This window comes from Hyperoodon ampullatus (assembly GCF_949752795.1).
Source record: "Hyperoodon ampullatus genome assembly, chromosome: 14".
Lineage (NCBI taxonomy): Eukaryota > Metazoa > Chordata > Mammalia > Artiodactyla > Ziphiidae > Hyperoodon > Hyperoodon ampullatus.
In genome coordinates, this window is record NC_136927.1 from 40,686,271 (window position 1) to 40,710,901 (window position 24,631).

At 44.5% G+C, this 24,631-nt stretch overlaps 1 protein-coding gene across 1 annotated transcript in view; it reads left to right on the top strand.

Moving 5' to 3' along the window:
• Positions 1-1,635: 1,635 nt before the first annotated feature.
• Positions 1,636-24,631, top strand: part of LCMT1 (leucine carboxyl methyltransferase 1) — a gene marked incomplete at its 5' end in the record, with an annotated part of 56,178 nt that continues 33,182 nt past the window's right edge. Inside the window, 3 exons of the mRNA XM_079719620.1 lie at positions 1,636-1,742; positions 22,182-22,273; positions 24,365-24,486. Coding sequence (XP_079575746.1) covers positions 1,636-1,742; positions 22,182-22,273; positions 24,365-24,486 — 321 coding nt within the window. The remainder of the gene's footprint in view (positions 1,743-22,181; positions 22,274-24,364; positions 24,487-24,631) is intronic.

Consider the following 24,631-nt stretch of genomic DNA (forward strand, 5'->3'; position numbering starts at 1 on the left):
ATTTTTAGTTAGAAAATGTTTTATTGGTGGTTCAGTGGTTGGGAGTCCGCCTGCCAATGCGGGGGACACGGGTTCAAGCCCTGGTCCGGGAAGATCCCACATGCCGTGGAGCAACTAAGCCCGTGCGCCACAACTACTGAAGCCTGCCTGCCTAGAGCCCGTGCTCTGCAGCAGGAGAGGCCACCGCAGTGAGAAACCTGCGCACCCTGTGCACTGCAGCGAAGAGTAGTCCCTGCTCGCTGCAACTGGAGAGGGCCCGTGTGCAGCAACAAAGACCCAACGCAGCCAAAAATTAAAAAAAAAAAAGTTAAAAAAAGAAAATGTTTTATAATAAGTCTAGTACAAAATATATGAACATCTTGAAAATGTATCATAGTGAAACAAACACAAGTGAACCTACCTCAGCTGTAGAAATTATTGAAGTGTCTATATACTCCTTCCCCATTCCCTTTCCCTGGAGTGTCCTACCCTCCTCCCTAAAGGTCACAAAGAGCCTAACTTCTGTTTTTCTCCACTCATTCCTTTACTTTTCTGTACATTATTACCATATATGTTGTTTTTCTAAATAACATTACTTTTGCTTGGATTGAACTTTACAAAACTGTTATCTATTTCTTCTTTCACCGAGTATCATGTTTTTGAAATTCAGACACTGATGCTTGTAACTGGTAGCTCTAGTTCGTTCATTTTCCCTGCTACATAGTTTTCCATTGTATTCGTTTTCCACATATTCCTTCCCTCACAACATTTCAAAGGCGATTACGTGTGCAAAGCTCTTCGCCCAGTTCCTGGGGTAGAGTCGGCACTCAGTAAATACTTGTTCAATTTCTGAATGAGACTGAGCCCCAACTGACTGTAACACTGACACTTGTTTTTCCGGCTGGATTCTCTGCCCTTCGCCCCAGTGCTGAGGATTCTTCCAGCTCTTCCGCTCTGAGTTAACTACAGTTATAAAATTTCGTGACTAGCAATAAGAAACCCAGTGGCGGGGCTTGGCGGGGCTTGGCGGGGCTTGGCGGGGCTAGGCGGGACTTGGTGGGGCTTCCCTGGTGGTGCAGTGGTTGGGAGTCCGCCTGCCGATACAGGGGACGCGGGTTCGTGCCCCGGTCCGGGAGGATTCCCACATGCCGCGGAGCGGCTGGGCCCGTGAGCCATGGCCGCTGAGCCTGCGCGTCCGGAGTCTGTGCTCCGCAACGGGAGAGGCCACAACAGTGAGAAGCCCGCGTACCGCAAAAAAAAAAGAAAAGAAAAGAAAAGAAACCCAGTGGCCTCTCAAAGCACATAAGACTACAATTCCCAGAGAGCATTGCGGTGCTCCCTTGCGTCAATTTCAGTTTACTTTCTCCCTCCGTGTACTTCCGGGTTGTGTGGGCGGGGCCAAGGGGTTGTCCAATGGGAACCTCCGCAGGCTGATGGGGCGGGGAAATTGTCCAATGAGCGTCTCCGCAAAGGCGCCAATCAGCGGGAAGGTTGCTGGGGAAGCAGCCGTGGGCGGCGTCACTGAGCCGCGCCAGCTGAGCCTTGTAGAGCCTAGTTCTCTCTACTACCTTGTCCGGGGCTCGCTCCTTTTCCCGGCGTCCGTCGACCCCGCTTCCATGTCACCGGTGGACGCAGCACCCCGAAACCTTCACGCCCATGGCCGCTAGCCTGAGGAGGCCCTCTTTCACCGCCTGTTCTTCTCCTACCGACACGGACGACGAGGGCGTGCGCGGCACTTGCGAAGATGCTTCTATATGCAAGAGGTGAGTGCCTGGCGTGGGGTTAGGGGCTGGCATCCCTGGGGGGCTGGGGCCTAGGTGGGAGCCGGGCCTGTGTCTAAGGAATACGCTTTTACGCCAGAAGTTACCCGTCAACTCGTGCGATATCTGTGAAATGCTCAGAGCAGGCATTCATCTACTTAACTCATAATTATCTAATTTTTGCTGTGGGCCAGGCACGGTACAAGCCCGTGAATACCGTGCCTGGGATACGGCGCTGAACCAGGCAGACGTGGACTTGGCCCTCTCGGAGCCAAAGTCTTGCTGGAAACACACTTGAAGCGAGTAATAACTACAGTTTCGATAGGTTATGGGGAGAAGTGCAGGTTCTCCCTCTTTGGTAGGTTACATTCCATTGGGACTTGGCGTGATCCCCATTGTGCACCTGAAACTCAGGTCAGTTAAGGGGGGAAATGACCTGTTCAGGGTCACATAATATTTGTGTGCAGAGCCAGTATTTTCCAGAGCGCTTTCCTGTGAGCTATTGGAGTCTGCACTTCGCGGGTGTAGTGGGGGCTATGTGGGGGGCCGTTGCGAGCACAGGTATGTGTCACGTACCTGAAAGCATGAAAAAGAAAGCATGAGACTTGAGTGTATGCCACTCATTCATTCATTCAACAAAAATTATTGAGGGAGTTCCGTGGCGGTCCAGTGGTTAGGACTCTGCACTTTCACTGCCAAGGGCGCGGGTTCAGTCCCTGGTCAGGGAACTGAGATCCCACAAGCCTGGCAGCGCGGCCAAAAACAAAAAAAAACCCAAATTATGGAGAGCTTACTTCCTTTTGGCTGGTTGGTGGGTATTCAGTGATTGAGAACACCTGAAGAAGATTGACACGGTGTCTGAACTCACCTCCTAGTTGGAAAAGACAGGAAATAAATAATTACCCAGGAAGTAATATAATTACAATTTTGTGTTTAATGCTGAGAAATACAGTGTGCTATTAGAGTTTGAAATTTAGTTGATAATGTTTGAGCTGAGAACAGATGACTTATAAAAAAAAGAAAGAAAATAGGGATATAGGAGGGTGTTCAGGCAGGTCAAGGAAGGAGTATGGACTGTTTGAGGAACTGAATGAATGCCTTGGAAGCTGCGGCCTTGTAGGGACCTGGTGGGGAAAACAAGTTTTGGGTTAAGGCTTGAACTTTTTGTAGGTCTTGGAGACTAAGCATAGTGATTCAGAGCATGGACTCTGGAGCCAGACTGTCAAGCTGGGCCATTCACTAGCTGCGTAAACTTGGGCAGGTTACTAAATCACTCTGTGTCTCAGTCTCTTGATCTGTAAAGTGGGGATGAAAATAATACCCACTTCATAGGTGCTTGTAAAGATGAAATGATATTAAATATTAGTAAAGCACTTAGTGGAGTGCCTGGCATGTAGTACGTGTTAGTGGTGGTTGATTAAATAAATAGATAAATACATTCATAAGTATTAAAGGCTTGAAGGCAGTCCCTGGTGAAATTTGTGAACTTAAATGAATTATACCCAACTGTATTTCTTCTCCAGCTTTTGATCTCTATTGACCACATCCGTAGCATTATTGAATTAGAAGCAATTTTTCTCGTATTTGACTGCTGTTTGCTAAGAGAATCAGAAGTGCCATCAGAATTACCAGAGAGAAATAAAATACTTTTCAGTAGCACATTAGGGCCAGGTTTACTTAATATTTATTGGTAATACTTGGCTCATTTAATATTTGTTGGTAACATTTTTGGCCAACTTGCCTACATAAAGCAAATTAGGTACTATATATAAAATAGATAACTTATAAGAACCTACTGTCTAGCACAGGGAACTCTACTCGATACTTTGTAATGACCTGTATGGGAAAAGAATCTTAAAAAAGAGTAGATATATGTATATGTATAACTGATTCACTTTGCTGTACAGCAGAAACTAACACAACATTGTAAATCAACTACAATAAAAATTAAGAAAATAAAGCAAATTAGCTGGGAAATAGTTCAGACACAAAAGTACAGAGAAATAGTATAACCAGAACATGCCTTTCCTTGGCTTTCTGTTAGATAGTTTTTATAATTTCACCTCTTCTCTGCCTCAGTTTCCAGTGCCCTTGGTGTCTTCAGACATCTCAACGTCATAGGGGAAGTTTGGATTTGGAACTGCAGAGAATCTAAGGTAGTAGTTCCCAGCCCAAACTGCACACCAGCATAGCCTTTGGAGCTTTTAAAAGAAACGCAGATACTCAGGGCTGACTCTAGATCCACTGAATCAGAATCTTCTGGGATAGGTTCCCGGGCCGTAAAAACCAGACATGTTTGCCATCTGGATGCATTTCATCAAAGCTTTTTTGCACTGGGTTTTCTCTCGTCTGGAAAAAACATGCAAAGAGATGGTGAGAATCCATAAGTTAATGTTTTAAGATATTTTGCAGGATTTAATGACTTTCAAGTTCTGTTGATACTGTGACCTGCACCTTCACTGTGACATATGAAACCCTTAAGTCTTGTCAAAAAGTCATCTTATTAAATAGGGATTCCTTGTGTGAATTGTGGGCATGTTACTCTCTTTTTGCCTTAGTTTTCTTATCTTTATAATGGGGATAATAATGGTAACTTGCCTTTTAGATGTGAGGATTAAATGAGATAAGCCACGCAAAGGTTAGCACAGGATCTGGCACGAAGTGAAGCCTTCAATAAATTCTTATTGTTATTTTGATATTTCCTCCAGTCTGAATATTATTTGTTTGAAGTTACTGAAATAGCTGTGGATCAGGCTGGTTCCTGCCCCCACGAGTTACACCTGTAAGATCCCTAAAATAATGCTCAAAAAGCCGATTAGCTCCCTAGGGCTCCTACGATTCTGTGATTTCTGTTTTAATTTGCTCCCTCTTGGTTTAGAGCCCTTCTGCAGGTAATAATGCTGTTATCGGTCTCAGAGGGTTGTTGTGAGGCTTAAATGTGGAGTGCTTCCAAGAGTGCTTGGCACACACTAGATGTTCAAAATTGGTAGTTGTTGTCATCATCACTGTCCCATTGTCACCAAATCATCATCATCATCATCGTCATCACCACAGACTCTATCACTCCTACAGTCCAACAGTTAGAACGCTTCTGATTGGATATATTAGGTTTATGCCTAATAACTCCCATTTGATTCAACAGCTATCTATAGTGCACTTACCAGGATGGCTAACTCACCCCACTCCCCAGTCCTCCTTATCTTCCCCATCATGCTGTGCCCCTATGTCAGTTCCCCACTCTTTTACCCTTGATCGCACCCCTCCTGCAGCCCCCACTGTGCCCTCTGAGATTACCACTCCATGATCACCCCCCACCTCTATTTCCTTAGCCTCTCTTTAGTCATTCCCTCCCTCTCTTTGTATTGACGCTGGCCCTTCCCTGGGGATATCCTTTTCTTGAAGCCAAGTCATGCCTCTGTTTTCTCATACCCTGGATATCCTAGAATCAGGAGGATCAAAATTTGTGTCCTCACTGCTCTTTGTTCCCTCACCCCATTTCTTTGAGGCCCACGTCCCCAGCATCCTCTCCTCCATATTACTGTTTTCTACCTTCTGCGGGTTATTCACCTAATTCATTGATGACTTGGGTATCTGGCCCACAGGCCTTCCTCTCTGCCTCAGTTCTTGCCATCATCCTAGTTGACTTCCTAGCGTGCATGTGGAGGACCCAGTGTACACGCGGGAACACTCATTTTCTTGAACACCTCATCTGCAGTGATTACCTCTGCTCATCCACCTCTGTCACCATTCCTGCCACCATCCCCTGGATTTCCATCCCGGTGCTGCATGCACCACCTCACAGACGAACAGTGCAGCGCCCTTCAAACCCAGTCTCTTCTTTCCAGCACGCTTGATCAGTTATTTCTGCGCTGCCCTCAGCATCTTTCTCCTCAGGACCTCCATGGTTTTCTCCAGCCTTTAGACACTTCCCTGTAGGCTGCTACCTCTTAATTGAGCTTCGAGTTCATAGTCCATTCTTCAGTAGTTCTCTTGACAATGGCTTTATTTCCCTTGCCCTTAATCCTAGTAAACCCCGACCCTGGTTGAACCAGACTCTCCGTTTTCACCCGGAATACTGGTGGTAGAAATCACACGGCAGGGTGGCTTCGTACTGCTGTGATTTCATGTCAGCCAGCCTCACCTGTGCCCTTGCAGGATCAGCTCATTCCAGCGTGATTCTCTGGCTAGCTCACTTTCCTATTCTCCAGTGTTTTGAGTGTAAAATTCGTAATAAAAATGAAACATTAAAAAGTTGAGGGCTTCCCTGGTGGCGCAGTGGTTGAGAGTCCGCCTGCCGATGCAGGGGACACAGGTTCGTGCCCTGGTCCGGGAAGATCCCACATGCCGCGGAGCGGCTGGGCCCATGAGCCATGGCCGCTGAGCCTGTGCGTCCGGAGCCTGTGCTCCGCAACGGGAGAGGCCACAACAGTGAGAGGCCTGCATACCGCAAAAAAAAAAAAAAAAAAAAAAAAAAAAAAAGTTGATAGAGGGCTTCCCTGGTTGCGCAGTGGTTGAGAGTCCGCCTGCCAATGCAGGGGACACGGGTTCGTGCCCCGGTCCGGGAAGATCCTACATTCCGCGGAGTGGCTGGGCCCGTGAGCCATGGCTGCTGAGCCTGTGCGTCCGGAGCCTGTGCTCCGCAACGGGAGAGGCCACAGTAGTGAGGGGCCCGCGTACCAAAAAAAAAAAAAGAAGAAAAAGAAATCAGGTCCCACGTGATGGTAATATTTTTAGATTGTGTTGCTTCGTGCAAACCTTTTGGTTGGCTTAAATGTGGCCTGTGGGCAGGGCGGTGACATGAGTGAGGTAACGGGGTCAACAGGAGAGGGCTCCACAGCCATCAAAACTGGGGAGTGGGCTTCCCTGATGGCGCAGTGGTTGAGAGTCCGCCTGCCGATGCAGGGGACGAGGGTTCGTGCCCCGGTCCGGGAAGATCCCACATGCCGCGGAGCGGCTGGGCCCGTGAGTCATGGCCGCTGAGCCTGTGCGTCCGGAGCCTGTGCTCCGCAACGGGAGAGGCCACAGCAGTGAGAGGCCCGCGTACCGCAAAAAAAAAAAAAAAAAAAAAAAAGTTGATAGACATTTTATTTTATAGATTTATTTATTTTTGGCTGCGTTGGGTCTTCATTGCTGCCCACGGGCTTTCTCTAGTTGCAGTGAGCGGGGGCTGCTCTTCGTTGCGGTGCGCGGGCTTCTCATTGCGGTGGCCTCTCTTGTTGCGGAGCACGGGCTCTAGGCGCGCGGACTGCAATAGTTGTGGTGCGTGGGCTCAGTAGGTGTGGCTCATGGGCTCTAGAGCGCAGACTAAGTAGTTGTGGCACACGGGCTTAGTTGCTCCGCGGCATGTGGGATCCTCCTGGACCAGGGCTCGAACCCATGTTCCCTGCACTGGCAGGCGGATTCTTAACCACTGCGCCACCAGGGAAGCCCTAGACATTTTATTTTAGAATTGCCTTATTTTCCAGCCAGTGGGAAGTTTTCTTTTTCATCTATGAATTTGAAACTTTAAAGTTATTAATCTTGGGAAAGCGGATGAAAGCCCTGAGTTAAAATAGGAGTCTCTTTTTAAGTTAAGGGAGCTTTGTGGCCTATCCGTAAGGGGTGTTAGAAAGAACTTACAGGATTTGGGCTTCAGTTGGGTAATTTGGGGGAGGGTTCAAGGAAGCAGGATTTGCCTGGGATTCGGTGCTCACAGGAGGCGGGGACAATTTTGTGATTGGGTAGCTCAGTCTTTTCTAGAAGGAGGTGTGTCTGACTTTTCTAGAGTCAGACACTTTGTGATTCGTAAAGAAGCCACAGTTGCTCATCTCAGCCAGGAGAGAGGAGTGTTTGGGACCCTGTGGCTGGCATGATGACCTTGGTTTTGTCTGTTAGACAAAATTCTGAAGGGGTCCTGTTTTGTCTCAATTCATCGCTCTTGCAGCGCGACCTTGCGCTGCTGGTCCTGCGAGATTGTTTCTGTCCAACAGAAGGACAGCGTGGCTTCTGTGAGCACCAGGCAAGCATCTAACTGCAGAGAAGCCTGGCTCATGGTACCAGGCCAACTCCTAGCGGTCAGGACTGGTTTTCTTATTTTCACAGGGGAGGAGAGGTGAGTCTTAAAAAGACGAATGGGGGCTTCCCTGGTGGCGCAGTGGTTGGGAGTCCGCCTGCCGATGCGGGGGACGCGGGTTCGTGCCCCGGTCCGGGAAGATCCCACATGCCGCGGAGCGGCTGGGCCCGTGAGCCATGGCCGCTGAGCCTGCACGTCCGGAGCCTGTGCTCCGCAACGGGAGAGGCCACAGCAGTGAGAGGCCTGCGTACCACAAAAAAAAAAAAAAAAAAAAAAGACGAATGGGTGTTTACCAGGCAGGAGAAAAGAGCAGGAGCCAAAGAACATAGAGATTGAAGCTCTTAGGGGAAGTGTTAGGGGAACTTGACCTTGGATGGGTGCTGGGTAGCAAGAGTGAATTCTGGAGAGGTTGTCAGAGAACAAAATGGGGAAGGTCCCAAGGGCTTTTAAGTTGGGGAACTGACATGATCTGGGTTTGTGTTTTAGAAAAATCCCCAGCAGCTGTGCAGCAGATGGGCTGGTGACAAAGGGAAAGTCTGGTCCCTTTTCCTTCCCGACGGGCACAGCCCTCGCTCACCTGATTTGTTGCAACACGTCCTTATTGTTTTGCCTGCTTCTAGTCTGGCCATCTCCCCTGTCCAGGTGTTTATGCCGTGGCCAGGGTGATTTTTTCAGAATCACAGATCTTACCCTGTCTCTTTGCTACTTGAAACTCTTTGATTCTCCGTCAGCCACAAGATGAATAGCGACACACCTCACCTTTCCTGATCTGATCACGCTGCCCTGGATCTGATCCTTGCCAGCTGGAAATCTCCATTTGGATTTCTCAGAATGATCTCAAATTCATTATTTCCAAAACTGCGCTCAAGATCACCTTCCCGAATTTTCCTCCACGCCACCCCACCCCCGCAACTCAGTGGGTGATGCCATTGTCCCCTCGGTTAGAGTAAAAAAGGTAGGAGTCATCGTGGAGCTGCCCTTTCACTTACCCCCTGTGTGATCAATCACCCAGACCTTAGATTGTGTCTGCAAAGTGTTTCTGGAATCTACCACCTTTCCTCCACCTCTGCGGCTGCCATCTCAGTGCACACTCAGGTCATCCGTGGTCTGAGCCGTGACACTCATCTGCCAGCTGAGCTCCCCAGTCATGCTTACCTCCCTAAGTCCAGTTCTCACACTGAAGCCAGAGGTTTGCAAAAGGCACATGGGACCTTGTCACTCCCTAGTTTAATGGCTTCTTGTTGCTGTTAGAAAAAGAGCGAAGTTTCTCACATGGTCCGCCCGGCCCTGCCTGCTCTGTCTGGCTTCTCCAGTCTTGCTTCCCCCCACTCTTCCCTTCTCGCCACCGTCCTCTCAGTTCCTCAGGCGAGCCCTGTTCCCGTCTTTCCTGGGGCCTTTCAGCAGGCCGTTCCCTCCCGAAATGCTTTCTCTCACCCTTCCTTGTCTGATCAGCTCCATGTCATCCCTCAGACTGATGCCTTCACTTGATATTCGTTATTGAGACCCTGCTCAATTTATGGAGGCCCTGCTCTAGTGTGGATGCAGAAGTGAATGAAACAGACAAAAGCGAAGCTCTCGTGGGGCATGTATTCCAGTGGAGGAAGCAGCCAGGAAGCAAACGAGCAACATACCTGGCACGTGAGATGGTGGGCGATGCTGTAGGAATGTTGGAAGGCCACGTGAGCCGGGATGGCCAGGGACAAGAAGGTCAGTGCTGGGGAGGGAGTGAGCCCTGAGGATGGACTTCTGGGGAAGCAATGTCCCAGGCAGAGTACAAAGGCTCTGTGAGGCAGGAGCTGGCCCCGCCTGTCCCAGGAGCTGCAAGGCCGGCTGAGTGAGGGGGAGAGGAGCTCTTTTAAGGACACAGCTTTCACTCTGAGTGAGATGGGAGCCACTGGGACTTGGGTTTGAACAGGATCCCTTCAGCGTCTCTGTTGAGAACAGACTGTAGGGGGCAGCATGGAGGCAGGGAGATCTGCTCTCAGAATATCCCAAGTCAGAGATGCTGGGGGCTTGGCTCAGGATGGTAGCGGTGGAGGTGCTGGGAATCCGTTAGATTCTGGATACACTGTGAAGGTCAAGCTGATGGAATGTACTGACGGTTGGATGTGCGGTGAGGAGTCAGAGGTGACGCCAAGATTTTTGGCTTATCTCAGGTGTGGCTCCCTCCAGGAGGCCTCTTTGGCCCCTGCAGACAAGACGTAGCCTCTGTTCCGTGTTCTCATAACACTCTGTGCATCTCCTTTGTGGTCATCAGCCCAGTTGTAGTTCAGACATGCTGTTTAATGTCTGTCCCTCCGGCCAGAATGAAAACAACACAGAGCAGGGACCTGTCTACCTTAGTGCCATTCGCATTGTAGACACACAACAATTATCTGTCGGATGGCTAAATTGATTAGACCCGAATGCAAATGCTCAAGATTATATTTCCTGATGAGGTCTTAAAAATTCTGGTTTTCTGTTTAACTGGTTTTCAGCGGTCCGTATGTGTTAGAAGCCAGACCAGGGGCTGTATGGCTGAAATTCCACTGTGCAAATAATAGAAGTTCATCTGATTTCTCAACCAAATCGACAGATGTCCCCCGCTACCCCATCATGAAAGCAGGACACAGGATCACCTCTCAGGAAAGCCAGCGTTTTCCCGAGGGCCCTGGCCTCTCCAGCACACGGATTGCGTCTTCACAGCTATGCCCCAGAGAGCAGGGCTGAGATTCTGATCTGAAATATTTTGAAGGCAGGTGCCAAGGTACCTTCCACTCCCAGAGAAGACATGTCACTTTAGAACTAGAACATACTGTGGAGGATACTACATTAGCTGCCAACCTTGCCCATCAAAAAGGTCAAATAAACTGTGGATGTTTTATCGCCCCCATTTTTTTTTTAATAAAAGGAAAACATTAGATTTTGGAAAACATTTGTGAAAGGTAGTGATCTTAGATCTCAAATAGTAATATCACATCTTTTTTTTTTCCCCCTCTCTTAAAAGCTTAATTTTTTAAATGAGAAAGGTGAATACAGTTGACTCTTGAGCAAGATGGGTTTGAACTGCACAGGTCCACTTATGCAGGGAGAGTGTTTTTTCATTAAATACAGCTCTACATGATCCAAAGTTGTCACATCTGCAGATGCGGAACCGAGGATACAGAGGGCCACCTGTAAAGCTGTACCTGGATTTTCTACTGCATGGGGGTCAGCACCCCTAACCTCCACGTTGTTCAGGGGTCAACTGTACTTTTTCCCCACTCGAGAGCCTACTATGAACATATTGTACATGTAATTTCACCCAGATCTGCCTCATCCTTTTTATTGGCTGCACAGTATTCTGCAGTGTGGTTATACCTTATTTGACTGTTCTTCTTTTGGTCAACATTTAGGTGGGTATGATTTTGCTCTTAAAATCATGCTGTGATGAGCATCTTTGCACACGTGTTTGAGTTTTCCCTTGAGACAGATTTCAGGGGAGAAGCTTCTGCAAGATGGTCCTCCAAGGAGGTGATAATCCATTTCCATTCTTATCTATGGTGAACGGAGATGCTAATCATGGAACATTCTCAGTCTCTTAGCTTGTTCACCAACTGGCAGGTGGAAGATAACACCTGTTCTTAATTTGTACTCCTAAAATCATGACTAAGACCGAGCATTTTTTGTCTGCTCGCACACTCATTGATATTTTCTGTGTGAATCCTCTCTCCCATGTTGCTGTCCTACTGGGTTGTTGTCTTTTTCTTGTTCGGTTATTTGTATTTTTATTATTGATTTGTAAGAACCTTTTGTATCTGGAATAGTAATCCTTTGCCTTGGTATTTGTTGCAGCATTTTCTCTCAAGCTGTTGCTTGTCTTTCAGTATAGCTTGTACTGTACATTTCATAATACAGAAATGGTGACGCTTTAGGGTATAGAATCTGGCAATCTAACTTTATGGCTTGTGGTTTTTGCGTAAAGCTTTGAAAGGCCATTCTCAATCTTTATAACATTTTCTTTTAGCACTTCTATGGTTTTGGCTTTTATGCTTAGATCATTCATCTATATTTATTATTTTGGATGTTATAAGGTAGCAGTTTTAACTTAATTTTGTCTCAAATTATTAGCCATTTGTTCCTACATCATCTATTGAATGGTCTTATTTTCCCCATTGATTTGAAATGTCACTTGTATACTAAATTCTTATATATACTTTAACACAGCAGTGCATATGTCATTCTTTTTTTTATTGAAGTATAGTTGATTTACAATATCGTGTTAGTTTCAGGTGTACAGCACAGTGATTCAGTTATACATATATATGTGTATATATATATATATCTATATTCTTCTTCAGAGTCTCTTTCCTTATAGGTTATTACAAAACATCGAGTATACTTCCCTGTGCTTTACAGTAGGTCCTTGGTTGTCATTTCTTGACTTCCAGTTGAAATCGCTTTTTTTTTTTTTTTTTTTTCCATTTTGATGTCTGAAAACTTTGAACTCACAAAGGTACTCAGCTGTGAATTGATTCAAAGCTCCCACAGCTTGCTTCACAGGGTGAGGATAGGTTTGTAGCAGGGTTATCAGAATTTTTTTAGTCTGTTTGAGCAGCTGTGCTCCAGGAAGAAAGAAAAGGAAGGAATACTAGCAAGAGACATGTATGTGTCTGAATCTGCCCATTTTCGTCAGGAAAGCAGTAGCTTTTTGGGAAGCCCAACCCTGTAGACTTCTGTGTACTTCTCATTAGCCATGATTAGGACACATGGCTCCACTCCTGGGTGCAGCAAAGTGTGGGGAGGTAAGAATTTCTAATAGGGCAGATTGATGCCTCAAACAAAATTGGGGTCCTCTTAGGAAGAAAGGGTGAATGGATATTGGAAAGGGAACTTGGAGGATTTGCTATATCCCTCACCTTTTTTTTTTTCCTTCTAGAATTTCCTCAGGTATTCTTAAGAGAGAAGGGGAATGGGGAGAGGGAGATGATTTATACAGAATAAAATGTTCAGTTTGATGAGTGTTGATAGTTGCATATATCTGTGTACCACCACCCGAAACAAGATACAAAATATTTCTGAAACTCCAGAAAGTTCCCTTGTCTCTAGTTAGTCTCCTTACCACTCCCCCGCCCCCCAGCAACCATTTGCTGTTTCGGGCTACCATAGATTTGCCTATTCTTGAATGTCATATAAACAGAATCATACAGTATGCATTCTTTTTGTGTCTTCTTTCACCCAAGATGTTCTTTGAGATTCATCCATGTTGTACACGTTGTCAAAGATAAACACCCGTTGTCACAGATAAAGCCGGATGCTAAAGTGGTAACGTCAGATTTTAATCAGTAATAACTATTGCAACAGGGAAAAGAATCCAGCATGAACTAAACTCAACTCTGATTTGTACAGAGGGTGTTTTAAAGGGCAAATGAGGGAGGAAGGAGGGGGCCGAGCAGGGATTCAGTAGAATCAGAGAAAAAATTACAGAAAATGAGAAAAGGGGGTGTTGGTCCAGCAGAAACCATCTGGATTTGCTAGCTGGGAGACAGGGAGGCCCTATCTTTAGGTGTTGCCTGGAACCAACAGTAGGTTCTTTTGGCAGCCTTGAGTTTTCTCAGGCAGGCATGCTAAGGGGGACTAGAGACACCCTAGCGGTGTGGCCTTGAGCTGTTAGGAACTATGTTAATGTTTGCTCAGGTCTTTATATTATAGGCCAAGGTTGATGCCTAATAGAGGAGGTCTCAGAGGAGCCTGGCTAGAGTTTGGTCAAGGAGAGGAGCTTTCTCAGGGTAAAATAGTTTGCTCCTTTTTGTGTTGTATGAATGTACCACGATTTGTTCATCCATTCACCTGATGATGGACATTTGAGTTGTATCTAGTTTTTGGCCATGGTGAATAAGCTGCAATGAATGTTCTTTTATACGCCTGAAATTTTTCTTGGATAAATATCTAGGAGTAGAATTGCTTAGTCACAGGGTGGGTATGCATTTAACTGCCAGACTAATTTCTAAAGTGGTTTATCAGATTACACTTCCCACCAGCAATGTATCAAAACTCCAGTTGCTCCATATCCTTGTTAAACATTCAGTATTGTTAGTGAGTGTGAAATAGCATCTCATTAAGGTCTGAAATGGCATTTCCCTGGTGACAGATGTATACTTACTGTGTGCTTATTGGCCATTCCTGCATCTTCTTTTGTGAATTGTCTGTTCAAGCCCTTGCCCATTTTCACTAACGATAATGTTGATTTTGACTTGTTGGAGTTCATTGTATATTCTGTATAGGAATTGTTTGTCAGATAGATGTGTTATAAATGTACGTACACATATAGGAAAGTGAAAATTTTAAATATTATTTACAATAACATTAAAAAACCAACTGTCTAAATCCCAGTCAAAACCCTAGCCATCTTTTTTGAAGAAATTAACAATTGATTCTAAAATGTATATGGAAACACAAAAAATCTAGACTAGCCCAAAAAAATCTTCAAAAGAAGAGTGAAGTTGGGGAACTTACACTGCTTAATCTACTGAATTTTAATACCCACTGTTAAGCTACAGTGATCAAAACAATGTGGTCTTTGCATAAAGGTAGAAAAATAGATCAATGAAACAGAAATAGACCTATACCGGTGCTGTAAGTTGATTTTTGCCCCGAGTACCAAGGCAGTTCAGTGGGGAAAAGTAAAGTCTTTTTAACCAATAATTCTGGATCAACTGGGTATTCAAGTGGAAACAGAATGAACACTGACCTCCTTCTGTACACACATACTAATTTGGGATGGACCATAAACCTAAATATGAAAGCTAGAACCGTAAAACTTCTGTATGAAAACATAGGGGAATACCTTGGCAGCCTTGGGTAGGTAAATATTTAGTATGTAGAACACAAAAAGTCTTAACTACAAAAGATAAAGAGATAAACTGAGAAAATGAACAGGCAAGCCTCAGACTGGAGAAAATATTCAGAATACAGGTTCTTAAATGTTTTATTTTTTTCAAAAGTACATCAGCATTATTCAGGTCCATGGCATCCTGTTACTGTGTTCTGTATTAATTTTATTAATTACATTTTCTGTTTTTTTGGTTAAAAAGTTAGATATGGGACATTGTACCAAGGGGACTGATTTGATTCTTCTACTTATTTCACTCTCTGTGAATGTAGGTTCCTTTTCCATTTACGCTTTGCCCACTATTCAGTGACTGCTTACAAGAGAGACAGTAGATTGTAGATCATATTACTTGTAAAGTAATTAGATGTTAGATGAAGCCAAAAGGCAATACCAGTAGTCTCCTTTGGGAGGAAACTAGCCTGTGAGTCTTCTTAGTTATTCAGGCCCAGTTTTTTAGATGATTGAACACTTAAGGTCTGCCGATCTGCTTAGGAAAACAAAAAGAAGCTTTCAAGAGCTCCCAAGAAAGGAAGCAAATCCAGACTCTGTTTAGGTACAGAGTCTATTGCCCTTAAGACTTTGCTTCCTATCTTCCATTTATAAACCAAGAATAAAACCAACAGGAAATAGAAACCAAAAATTGAAACTAAAAGGTGTAGAAGAACAACAATAAAATTAAAAATTAGAGGACCATAAGAAGTATGCAGTTAAAATCCCAAACTTGAAAATTAGTGCTGAGAATATTCAGTTGATTTTTGCAATTGCATATATATGGATTTGCATACATACAGATACATATGTATCTATAAGCAGCTAAACAATACACACACACACACACACACACACACACACACGCACGATAGATATGTATCATTTAAGCACTGAAGTGTTGGGTGAGGGATCTAAATCCAGGTGGGTAGGTAGGTTTGTAAAGCAGTCAAATTAATTTCCCTAAAGGTTCCACAGCTCGGGCAAACTACTTTAGGGTTGTTACAAGGGCTCAATGTGTTCCTATTTGTCAAGCATTTGAATGATGCCTGGCACCGCGGTAAGCACGCAGTGTCTAGGAGAAGTGAAACAAACCAGCCCCAGCCTTTACTCTCATAGTCAGGGAGACAGGGAGGGCCTTTCCCAGTCCCTGAATCCTCAGATGAAGAAATGCCTGTTGGATGGTGTTTCACAACTTCACATGAATTTCCCATTGTTACAGCTGATACTTATGCAAATAGGACAGAATCAGTAAATGTCTCTTTAATGAATTGGTGGTTGGGCCAGATAACTGTTTCCTATGAGAGGAATGTGAGATGGTTTTAGGCGGTACACAGATAGATGTTTTAAATGTTAATGGTTAGGTATTCGTTACAGTGTGTGTTAGAAGAAAATATTAGGTAACACATCAGACCTGAGTACTAAGAAAATTGAGTTTATTTAAAGACATATTACATTGGGAAGGAGGGGGCAGGGGAGGGAAGGATTGGGAGTTTGGGGTTAGCAGATGCAAACTATTATATATAGGATGGTTAAACAACAAGGTCCTGCTGTAGAGCACAGGGAACTATATTCAATATCCTGTGATAAACCATAGTGGACAAGAATATGAAAAAATATATATATATGTATAACAATCATTTTGCTGTACAGCAGAAGTTAACACATTGTAAATCAACTACACTTCAATGAAATAAATGTTAAAAAAAAGACATTACTTTGAACAGGTGGTATGTGAGTGTCATGAACATTTTGAAAGCAGTAGTGATTGAATGAAGATTGAGTGAATCTTTTGGGTCTTTCCAGATCTGAGATTTTTGATTCTTTGATTCTGGGTTTGAAACATGAAATCAAGATATTCAAATGAAAGGGATGTTCTCTGGATTTGGGAAGCAGAGGACGATCGTGGAAGTGACAGAACTGGGTGCACAGTATTGGGGTGTGCAGATAACCACTATTAACATTTTGGTATCTACTCTGGGCACTCTTTATATATATGTGTACGTTCATTCTAACAAACTTGGGAATGTCCTGTCCATATAATCTTGTGGCCTGTTTTGTCGACCTGATACTATAACTCCAGGTACAGCGTTCTTGTAAAAAAAAAAAAAAAAAAAAAAATCTTTGTGTTCATTCTTGGTTATTTCCTAAGGATAAAATCCCAGAAGTGGGACTGTTTGGCTATTGTGTTCGCACGTTATTCTGGCTTCTTATACCTGTTGCCACAGTGCCTTGAAGCATGACCGTGCCAGTTTCCAGTTTGGACATTGGTGCTCCAGGGCCCTCTTCCTCATTCCTCTCCAAAGCCAGGTTCTATTAAAAAACAGTTTTATTGCTGATTTGATAAGAGCAGTACTGCTCTCTTGTTTTTGCTTTCATTTTCATTTTGCTTTTTTTTAAAAAATCATTGATAAGGCTGAGCTTTTTGTATGTTCATTGGTCAGTTTTTCTTCTTTTGTGAATGGTTCATTTTTGTCCTTTACCCATTCTTTTTCTTCTGGAATATTAGTTTTTTCCCATATTAATTTATGAGTCCTTTATATTGTAAGGATATTAGCACTTTGTGACCTGTTACAAATATTTTTCCTAGTGTAGTATTTGCCTTGTATGTTTGTTTATGAAATCCAAACTTACTGTTGCTCTTGTTGTGAAGACAATACTGTCTTTTTGATGGAAATAATTAATTTAGCTTAAAAAGAAATAGAATAACATCATTTAAAAATGGCAGATATTGGGCCTTCCCTGGTGGTCCAGTGGTTAGGACTTTACGCTTCAATGGCAGGGGGCGTGGGTTTGATCCCTGGTCGGGGAACTAAGATTCCACATGCCGTGTAGCACAGCCAAAAAAAAAAAAAAAGGCAAATATTCCTCCCCTGTTAGCTATTCCATTGCTAAATGTTGACATCTGGCGAGTCCCTTGTCATCATAGGCAATGGTGGTTCCTCATAGTTCAATACTATTTTTTAAAATTGAAGTATAGTTGATTTACAATATTGTGTTAGTTTCAGGTGTACAACAAATTGATTTCAGTTATATAGATGTGACAATACTATCTGAGCCATTTTGTGGCACACATGGTATTGCATTTTAACTTCTCTGAAATCAGATGTGACTTACTCTCAATGTGTCCTGCAGACACTGTCAAGTCTGTTAGAGGTGTCCTTACCTGTGCAAGCAGGCATGGAGGTTATTTCTGCTGGTATGGCATGGTTGGGCAGCTGTGACCACAGTCCCTGGTGCTTTTAGTCTACATACTGTTTAAGGGCCATTTGAAGAAAGAACCCAGATCCTGATTGCTGTTGAAAATCATCCCTTGATACCTTCTAATGAGATCAAGAAAGAGCCAGTATCAAAACTTCCAGGGTGAGGGTTAGCTGCTTGGAAGAAAATCTCAGAGAGGATGGTGGAGATCTGTTAAGGAATGTATCCTCGCCAACGCCCTTGGCACGGAGGTTGATATTGTGTCGAAAGGCACAGACATCCTGAACTTGAAGTCTTAGCAGCTTACTTCACTCACCTTTTCCTTTTTCTGTCTGTACAAGAGAGAGAGATGATGACACTCTGTCCCAATGAAGGAGCTTTTTCAGTAACCACAAAATTAAAATTCTAAGCGATAAAAAAAACATTAACTAATTGGCAGTGTTATTTTAACTTCTTTTTTCTTTATTTTCTTTATTTTTATTTTTTGGCTGCGTTGGGTCTTCGTTGCTGTGCGTGGGCTTTCTCTAGTTGCGGCGAGCAGGGGCTACCCTTCCTTGTGGTGTGAAGGCTTCTCATTGCGGTGGCTTCTCTTGTTGTGGAGTGCGGGCTCAGTAGTTACGGCACACAGGCTCTAGGGTATGCGGGCTTCAGTAGTTGCGGTGTGTAGGCTCAGTAGTTGTGGCGTGTGGGTTCTAGAGCGCAGGCTCAGTAGTTGTGGCGCATGGGCTTAGTTGTTCCGCGGCATGTGGGATCTTCCCAGACCTGGGATCGAACCCGTGTCCCCTGCATTGGCAGGCGGATTCTTAACCACTGTGCCACCAGGGAAGTCCCTTTAATTTCTTTTTTCAGTCTTACAGTTGGTGGTGTCCTGGATATAATGAAATATAGCCTATGTTTCATGAACCTCTTGCCGTCCCCAGTTCTTCTAATTTACGTTTCAGATGACTGGTTAGTATTCATTGTGTGGATGCACTGTAATCTGCTCGGCTGAATCATGGTGCCCGCCTCCGTCAGAGCTCCCAGCAGCAATGCCCAGCAGCACCCTCTTCCTTCTTTGCAGCAGTGTGTTGTACATCTTTTTATCTTGGCCACTCTCACAGGCAAAGCAGTGAGCCTTTTTCCTCGAAGGCATGGAAACCACTGGCAGTCATCTAGATTTGAGGACTGCAGAGAGACACATGTTGGAAAAATTAAGAAGTAGGAGTCATGGGAACTAGTGATCAGGGGTTCTTGTGTTATGTCCAGGCATCTCCCCAAATGATCGGGGGTCCTTGTGTTATGTCCAGGCATCTCCCCAAATGATCGGGGGTCCTTGTGTTATGTCCAGGCATCTCCCCAAATGATCGGGGGTCCTTGTGTTATGTCCAGGCATCTCCCCAAATGATCGGGGGTCCTTGTGTTATGTCCAGGCATCTCCCCAAATGATCGGGGGTCCTTGTGTTATGTCCAGGCATCTCCCCAAATGATCGGGGGCCCTTGTGTTATGTCCGTGCATCTCCCCACCTTTCTGTACTGCTGTACATCGCTGACCGCGTCCAGTGTGTTGTGGAGATCATCCCAGGCTCCTGCCAGGCCCTGTGTGACCGGAGTCTGCTTCTCTCTCCAACCTCTTCTCCAGTTTCTCCTGTTTTCTTACTCTTCTCCGGCCGCCCTGCCTACTTCCTGCTACTAGAACACTCCACGTGCAGTCCCACCCCCGAGTGTTTGTATCTGCTGTTCCTCCTACCTGGAATGCCTTTTGCACAGCTGCCTTTCCCTAATTCTCTAGGACTCGACTCAGCCATGCCCTTTAAGAGAGGTCTTCCCTTTCACCTCTAAAGTAGGTCCTCCATCCACCATACCATTATATCCCTCGTTTGTCATAATCTCTGTCTTTGTCTTTGTCCCTTCTCTATTTTGTTCACCACTGTAACCCTATGCCTGGCACTTAGCAGACACTCAATAAATATTGCTAGACCGAATCAATAATATTAAGTCAACTGATAATGCAGAGTTGGGAGGAATAGAAACTGCTCCTTGTTATCCGAGAGGGCACTAATAAATCCAACAAGGAGCACTTAGAGGGAGGCAAATTGACCAGCTTTTCACCAGTTCGAGTTTCTTCGCAGTGGGGTGAGTGCCTTCTCTGTGGGGAGTAGTCAACAGTGGCTGCATATTGTCGAAAGGATTCTTGCTCTGGATGTTGGGCTTGACTAAGATCCCTTCCAAGCTCTAAATTGTTCGAGGCGTGTTCTCATCACTGGTCTACCGTCCTTGCTTCAACTGCAGATATGGCTTTTACCACTAGATGGCGCGAGATGATTCCTTTGAAATCAGCGTTCCTCAAACTGCCACCCACAGTGAGAACACACGGCACTTACACCCCCAACACACACTTGAAACAAAAGCTTCACAAAACACTCTTACAATGTGGAATGATGGTGCTATTTTCTGTTTTACTCTGTTCGACTTCATTTTCTAAAAGGGAGATTTGCAAATTATTACATCGATTTTATGATATGAATGGGTCACAACTCATTGTTTGAAAAGCACTATTTTATTTTATTTTATTATTTTACTGGCCGTTCTGTGTGGCTTGCGGGATCTTAGTTCCCTGACCAGGCATTGAACCCTCACCCTCAGCAGTGAAAGCGCAGAGTCCTAACCACTGGACCGCTGGGGAATTCCTGAAAAGCACTATTTTAGACAACTGAGCAAGTTTGTTTGTAAAACTCCGTGGGTCTGCTGTTTTCCTTGGACAGTCTGGGCTTATAGCAAATTGTGTTCCTTAGTACTTTGTGTGTTTCTGTGTTGAGTTGCTGCCTTGAGTAGTTGAACATATGTGCTTTGTTGTGGGTGTCTGTGGATGTGCAAACGTGGATGCGAGAGACTGGAGGAGGCATGTTTGTGCAGAATTCAGCACCTATTGCTGTCAAGGCAGCAGTAAGCCTTGTTGGTAGATATGGAGAAACGGAAAGATGTAATATGTGCTCTGGGAGCTTAGAGCTTAGCTGGGTGACACCACACACACACACACACACACACAAACAAACACCCAGCCACCTTAAGTTTCAGCTTATTTATCAAGCAACATGGAAATGGATGTATTATTCAGGATATCACTTAGGATGCTTAAGACTGCAAGTAACAGAAGCCTGACTCAATTTGACTTAAGTGGTAAAGATGTTTCTTATCTCACTAAGTATTCGTTGCCAGGTAGAGAAGGCTCCAGGCCCACAGGGGTGTGATGTGGCCTTAGGGATCCAGCTTCCTTCCCTGACTTCTCATTTGTCCTAAGGCTGGTTCCACTCATGGTCGCCAGGAGACTTCCAGTGGTAATCAGGGCTTCAGCTCCTAGGCTTGGAACACTACAACTTTAACTGCTTGTAGTGTAGACTGGGTTAGAGGGAGTTTGGGCTACCCTAGCATTTTCCAAGTTATAGCTGTTTTATTTGTTCCTAGTTTCCCCACTGTGACCTCCTTAAGGGACATGAAAGGACAAGTATTTAATACGAAGTCAGGAGAAGTACTTTGGTAGTTGTTAGTGACGTTTGCCAGATATTTCTGGGTCTCCCTTCCCCTGGACACAAAACTTGGTTGAGCAGAGTTATCTGGCTAGCTCTGGCCAGTGAGTTTGCTGAATGAATAATTGGTTGCAGGTCTTCTGTATGAAGTATGAGGTGAGGTTATTTGCTGTTTAGGGTCCTGGGAAAGGAATTAGTGATAAGGGGGAAGAGGTAAGAAATGGTCATGGTGGGAGATGTGATGGGCAGTGTATGTGAATGCAGAGGTGGATGGATGAGTCTGTTTAAGCTGGAGCATTAAATGTGATTTGGCCTTTTGAAAATTGAAGTATGGTTGATTTATAATGTGTTAATTACTGCTGTACAGCAAAGTGATTCAGTTATACATAGATATACATTCTTTTTTAAAAAATATATTCTTTTCCATTATGGTTTATCACAGGATATGGAATATAGTCTCCTGTGCTCTACAGCAGGACCTTGTTGTTTATACATTCTGTATATAATAGCTTACATCTACTAACCCCAACTTCCCACTCCAGCCCTCCCCCAACCCCCTCCCCCTTGGCAACCACCAGTCTGTTCTCTGTGTCCATGAGTCTGTTTCTGTTTCATAGATAGGTTCATTTGTATCATATTTTTAGATTCCACATATAAGTGATATCATATGGTATTTGTCTTTCTCTTTCTGACTTACTTCACTTAGTATGATGATCTCTAGTTGCATGATTTGGCCTTTTGAGGTCAATAGATTTTCTGTGGCTCCTTGACCTGGTTCCTGGGAACATGGCCGTGGAACGTGACCTGAACCTACTCTCTACTCACCTGCTTCCTTTTTCATCTCTCAGGTTTGCAGTGAGCATTGGCTACTGGCAGGACCCTTACATCCAGCATTTGGTGAGACTATCTAAAGAGAGGAAGGCCCCAGAAATTAACAGAGGCAAGTGACCATCTCCCTTCCTGACATCTCATCAGCTGAGAGGCCTGAGGTTTTAGGGATTCATTCTTAAAAAGAGAGTTCCGGGGTGTACTGTCTTCAACAGTGTATGAAAGTGCTTGTTTCCCAACTTCCTCACCAGCACAGTGTATTATGAAACTTTTCATCTTTGTTCACCTGATACGTGAAAAATGGTTTTCACAGTAATATAAAAGCCATTTACATATCTTTTACTATGAAAGCCATTTGTATATCTTTTACTGCGAGCTGTCTGTTCACATAAGGGATTATTTTTGTTGTTGTTGCCCTTTTAAAGTGTTAGTAACACTATTAGGTTCTGCAAGTAATTTCTATCAAGGAAGTCAAAGGAGTTGAGACAGGAGTGTGACTTAGTTTCAGCCAGATTGAGAAACTGACCAATGAACGCAATTCTTGTATGTGTGGGGAATCTAGGCCCTAAAGATGGGTTCCATAGGTGGGTTCTATAAGAAGGGCAAAGGAATTTGTAAATGGTTATTCCTGAGAAGAAGTACATAGTAGTTACTTTGAGCTGAGGGTGAATCCAGGCATCAGTTAGATTGGGCAAGGCCTGGTTAAGAGGCCTTTCTTAAGCCTCCCTCCCCAGCTCTTGAGACAGATTTCCCAACGAATGTTCCAGAGACAGGGATCCACCATGGCAACTGGCTCGGTGCCCCAGGCGGCACGTCAGCCCCCCTTCCTTCTTCCTCTCCCGGTTTGCATCTCTAGATTGGGGACCTCCAGCCCAGTAGGAGAGCGCTTCCCAAACGGCTGTGGTGAAGACATATTTTTTTCTCCCAAGTCAAATCCATTGTGGATGATATTCTGTAACATACAATAAAGATGATGTACTAGGAAAATGAAATGTAGACACAAGTCCAAATTATTTATTTATTTATAAGGTAGGGATTATCAAATTGATTATTTTATTTTATTAATTAATTAATTTTTTTGGTGATGCTGCGTGGCATGCGGGACCTTAGGTCCCCGACCAGGGATCGAATCCGTGCACCCTTGCAGTGGAATCGCAGAGTCTTAACCACTGAACCGCTAGGGAATTTCCCCGAATTATTTATTAACACACTCACCAGACATAAAATTTCTCTGACAAATGGCAATAAAGTTTCTAAATGCTGTTCTCAAATTTTGTTCTTAAAACGGTCACACCTCGGGCTTCCCTGGTGGCGCAGTGGTTGAGAGTCCGCCTGCCGATGCAGGGGACACGGGTTCATGCCCCGGCCCGGGAGGATCCCACATGCAGTGGAGCGGCTGGGCCCATGAGCCATGGCCGCTGAGCCTGCGCATCCGGAGCCTGTGCTCCACAACGGGAGAGGCCACAACAATGAGAGGCCCGCGTACTACGAAAAAGAAAAACAACAACAACAAAAAAGGTCACACCTTGAGCAACAGGCATTTAGAACAAGACAGACACTGTCTTCCTGTCTCCCTTCTGGGTTTCCCATCTCCTTTGTCCCAGCTCCCCACCCCAGAGCTTAACAAGTCCATTAATTAGGCCACCACTTGCTGGTGTCTCTCCTCCCGCTGTCTGCGATGCGATGCCATTTTATAAACACAGAGGCTCTAACCCAGACAAGACAGAGGTGAAAGGAACAAGATAAGAAACATGGTTTTCTTTGCTTTGACTGACATTCATCTGCCCATTTCCTGACCTAAAAATATTATTTCCCACGCTCTCTTGCAATTTTGAGTTTTACCAGAGTACTAATTAGCTTTCCCTAGAGCCGTGAAAAAGCACATTTACAAGAGGAACATTTAGATCAGATGTTTTGATATAAAACACTTGTCTTTCCTAAGTAAAAGTATAGGACACTATTTTTCTTCAGATCGTTAATTCCACCATTAAGTAGCTAGTACTTATTTTTGTTCAACCAGCTTTTTAAAAATAAAAAAATGGAAGAGAGTTTGAAAGTCATTATTTCTCCCATGAAGTTTACAGATAAATGCTGACCCTGAAGAAGGGCAAAGTGTAGTTTTGCTCTCCCTAGCACCGTGGGCTTTGCAGAGATTATTTCTGTCGTCACCGAGTGATAGCTTGCTTCTCTGTCTGTCTCTTAGGATATTTTGCTCGAGTCCATGGCGTCAGCCAGCTTATAAAGGCATTTCTACGGAAGACAGAATGTAATTGTCAAATTCTAAACCTCGGGGCTGGGATGGATACCACCTTCTGGAGGTTAAAGGTAAATTAAAATTTCCCATTTTCTCTTTCCAGTTGTTTAAATTTAATTTGTTGAAGACATTCACCTGGTTCAAAAGCGTAAAGAAAAGATTAAAATGCAGTGCAGTGGCAGCCTGTCTCCCACCTCTCTTTGCAGCCCTCCAGCC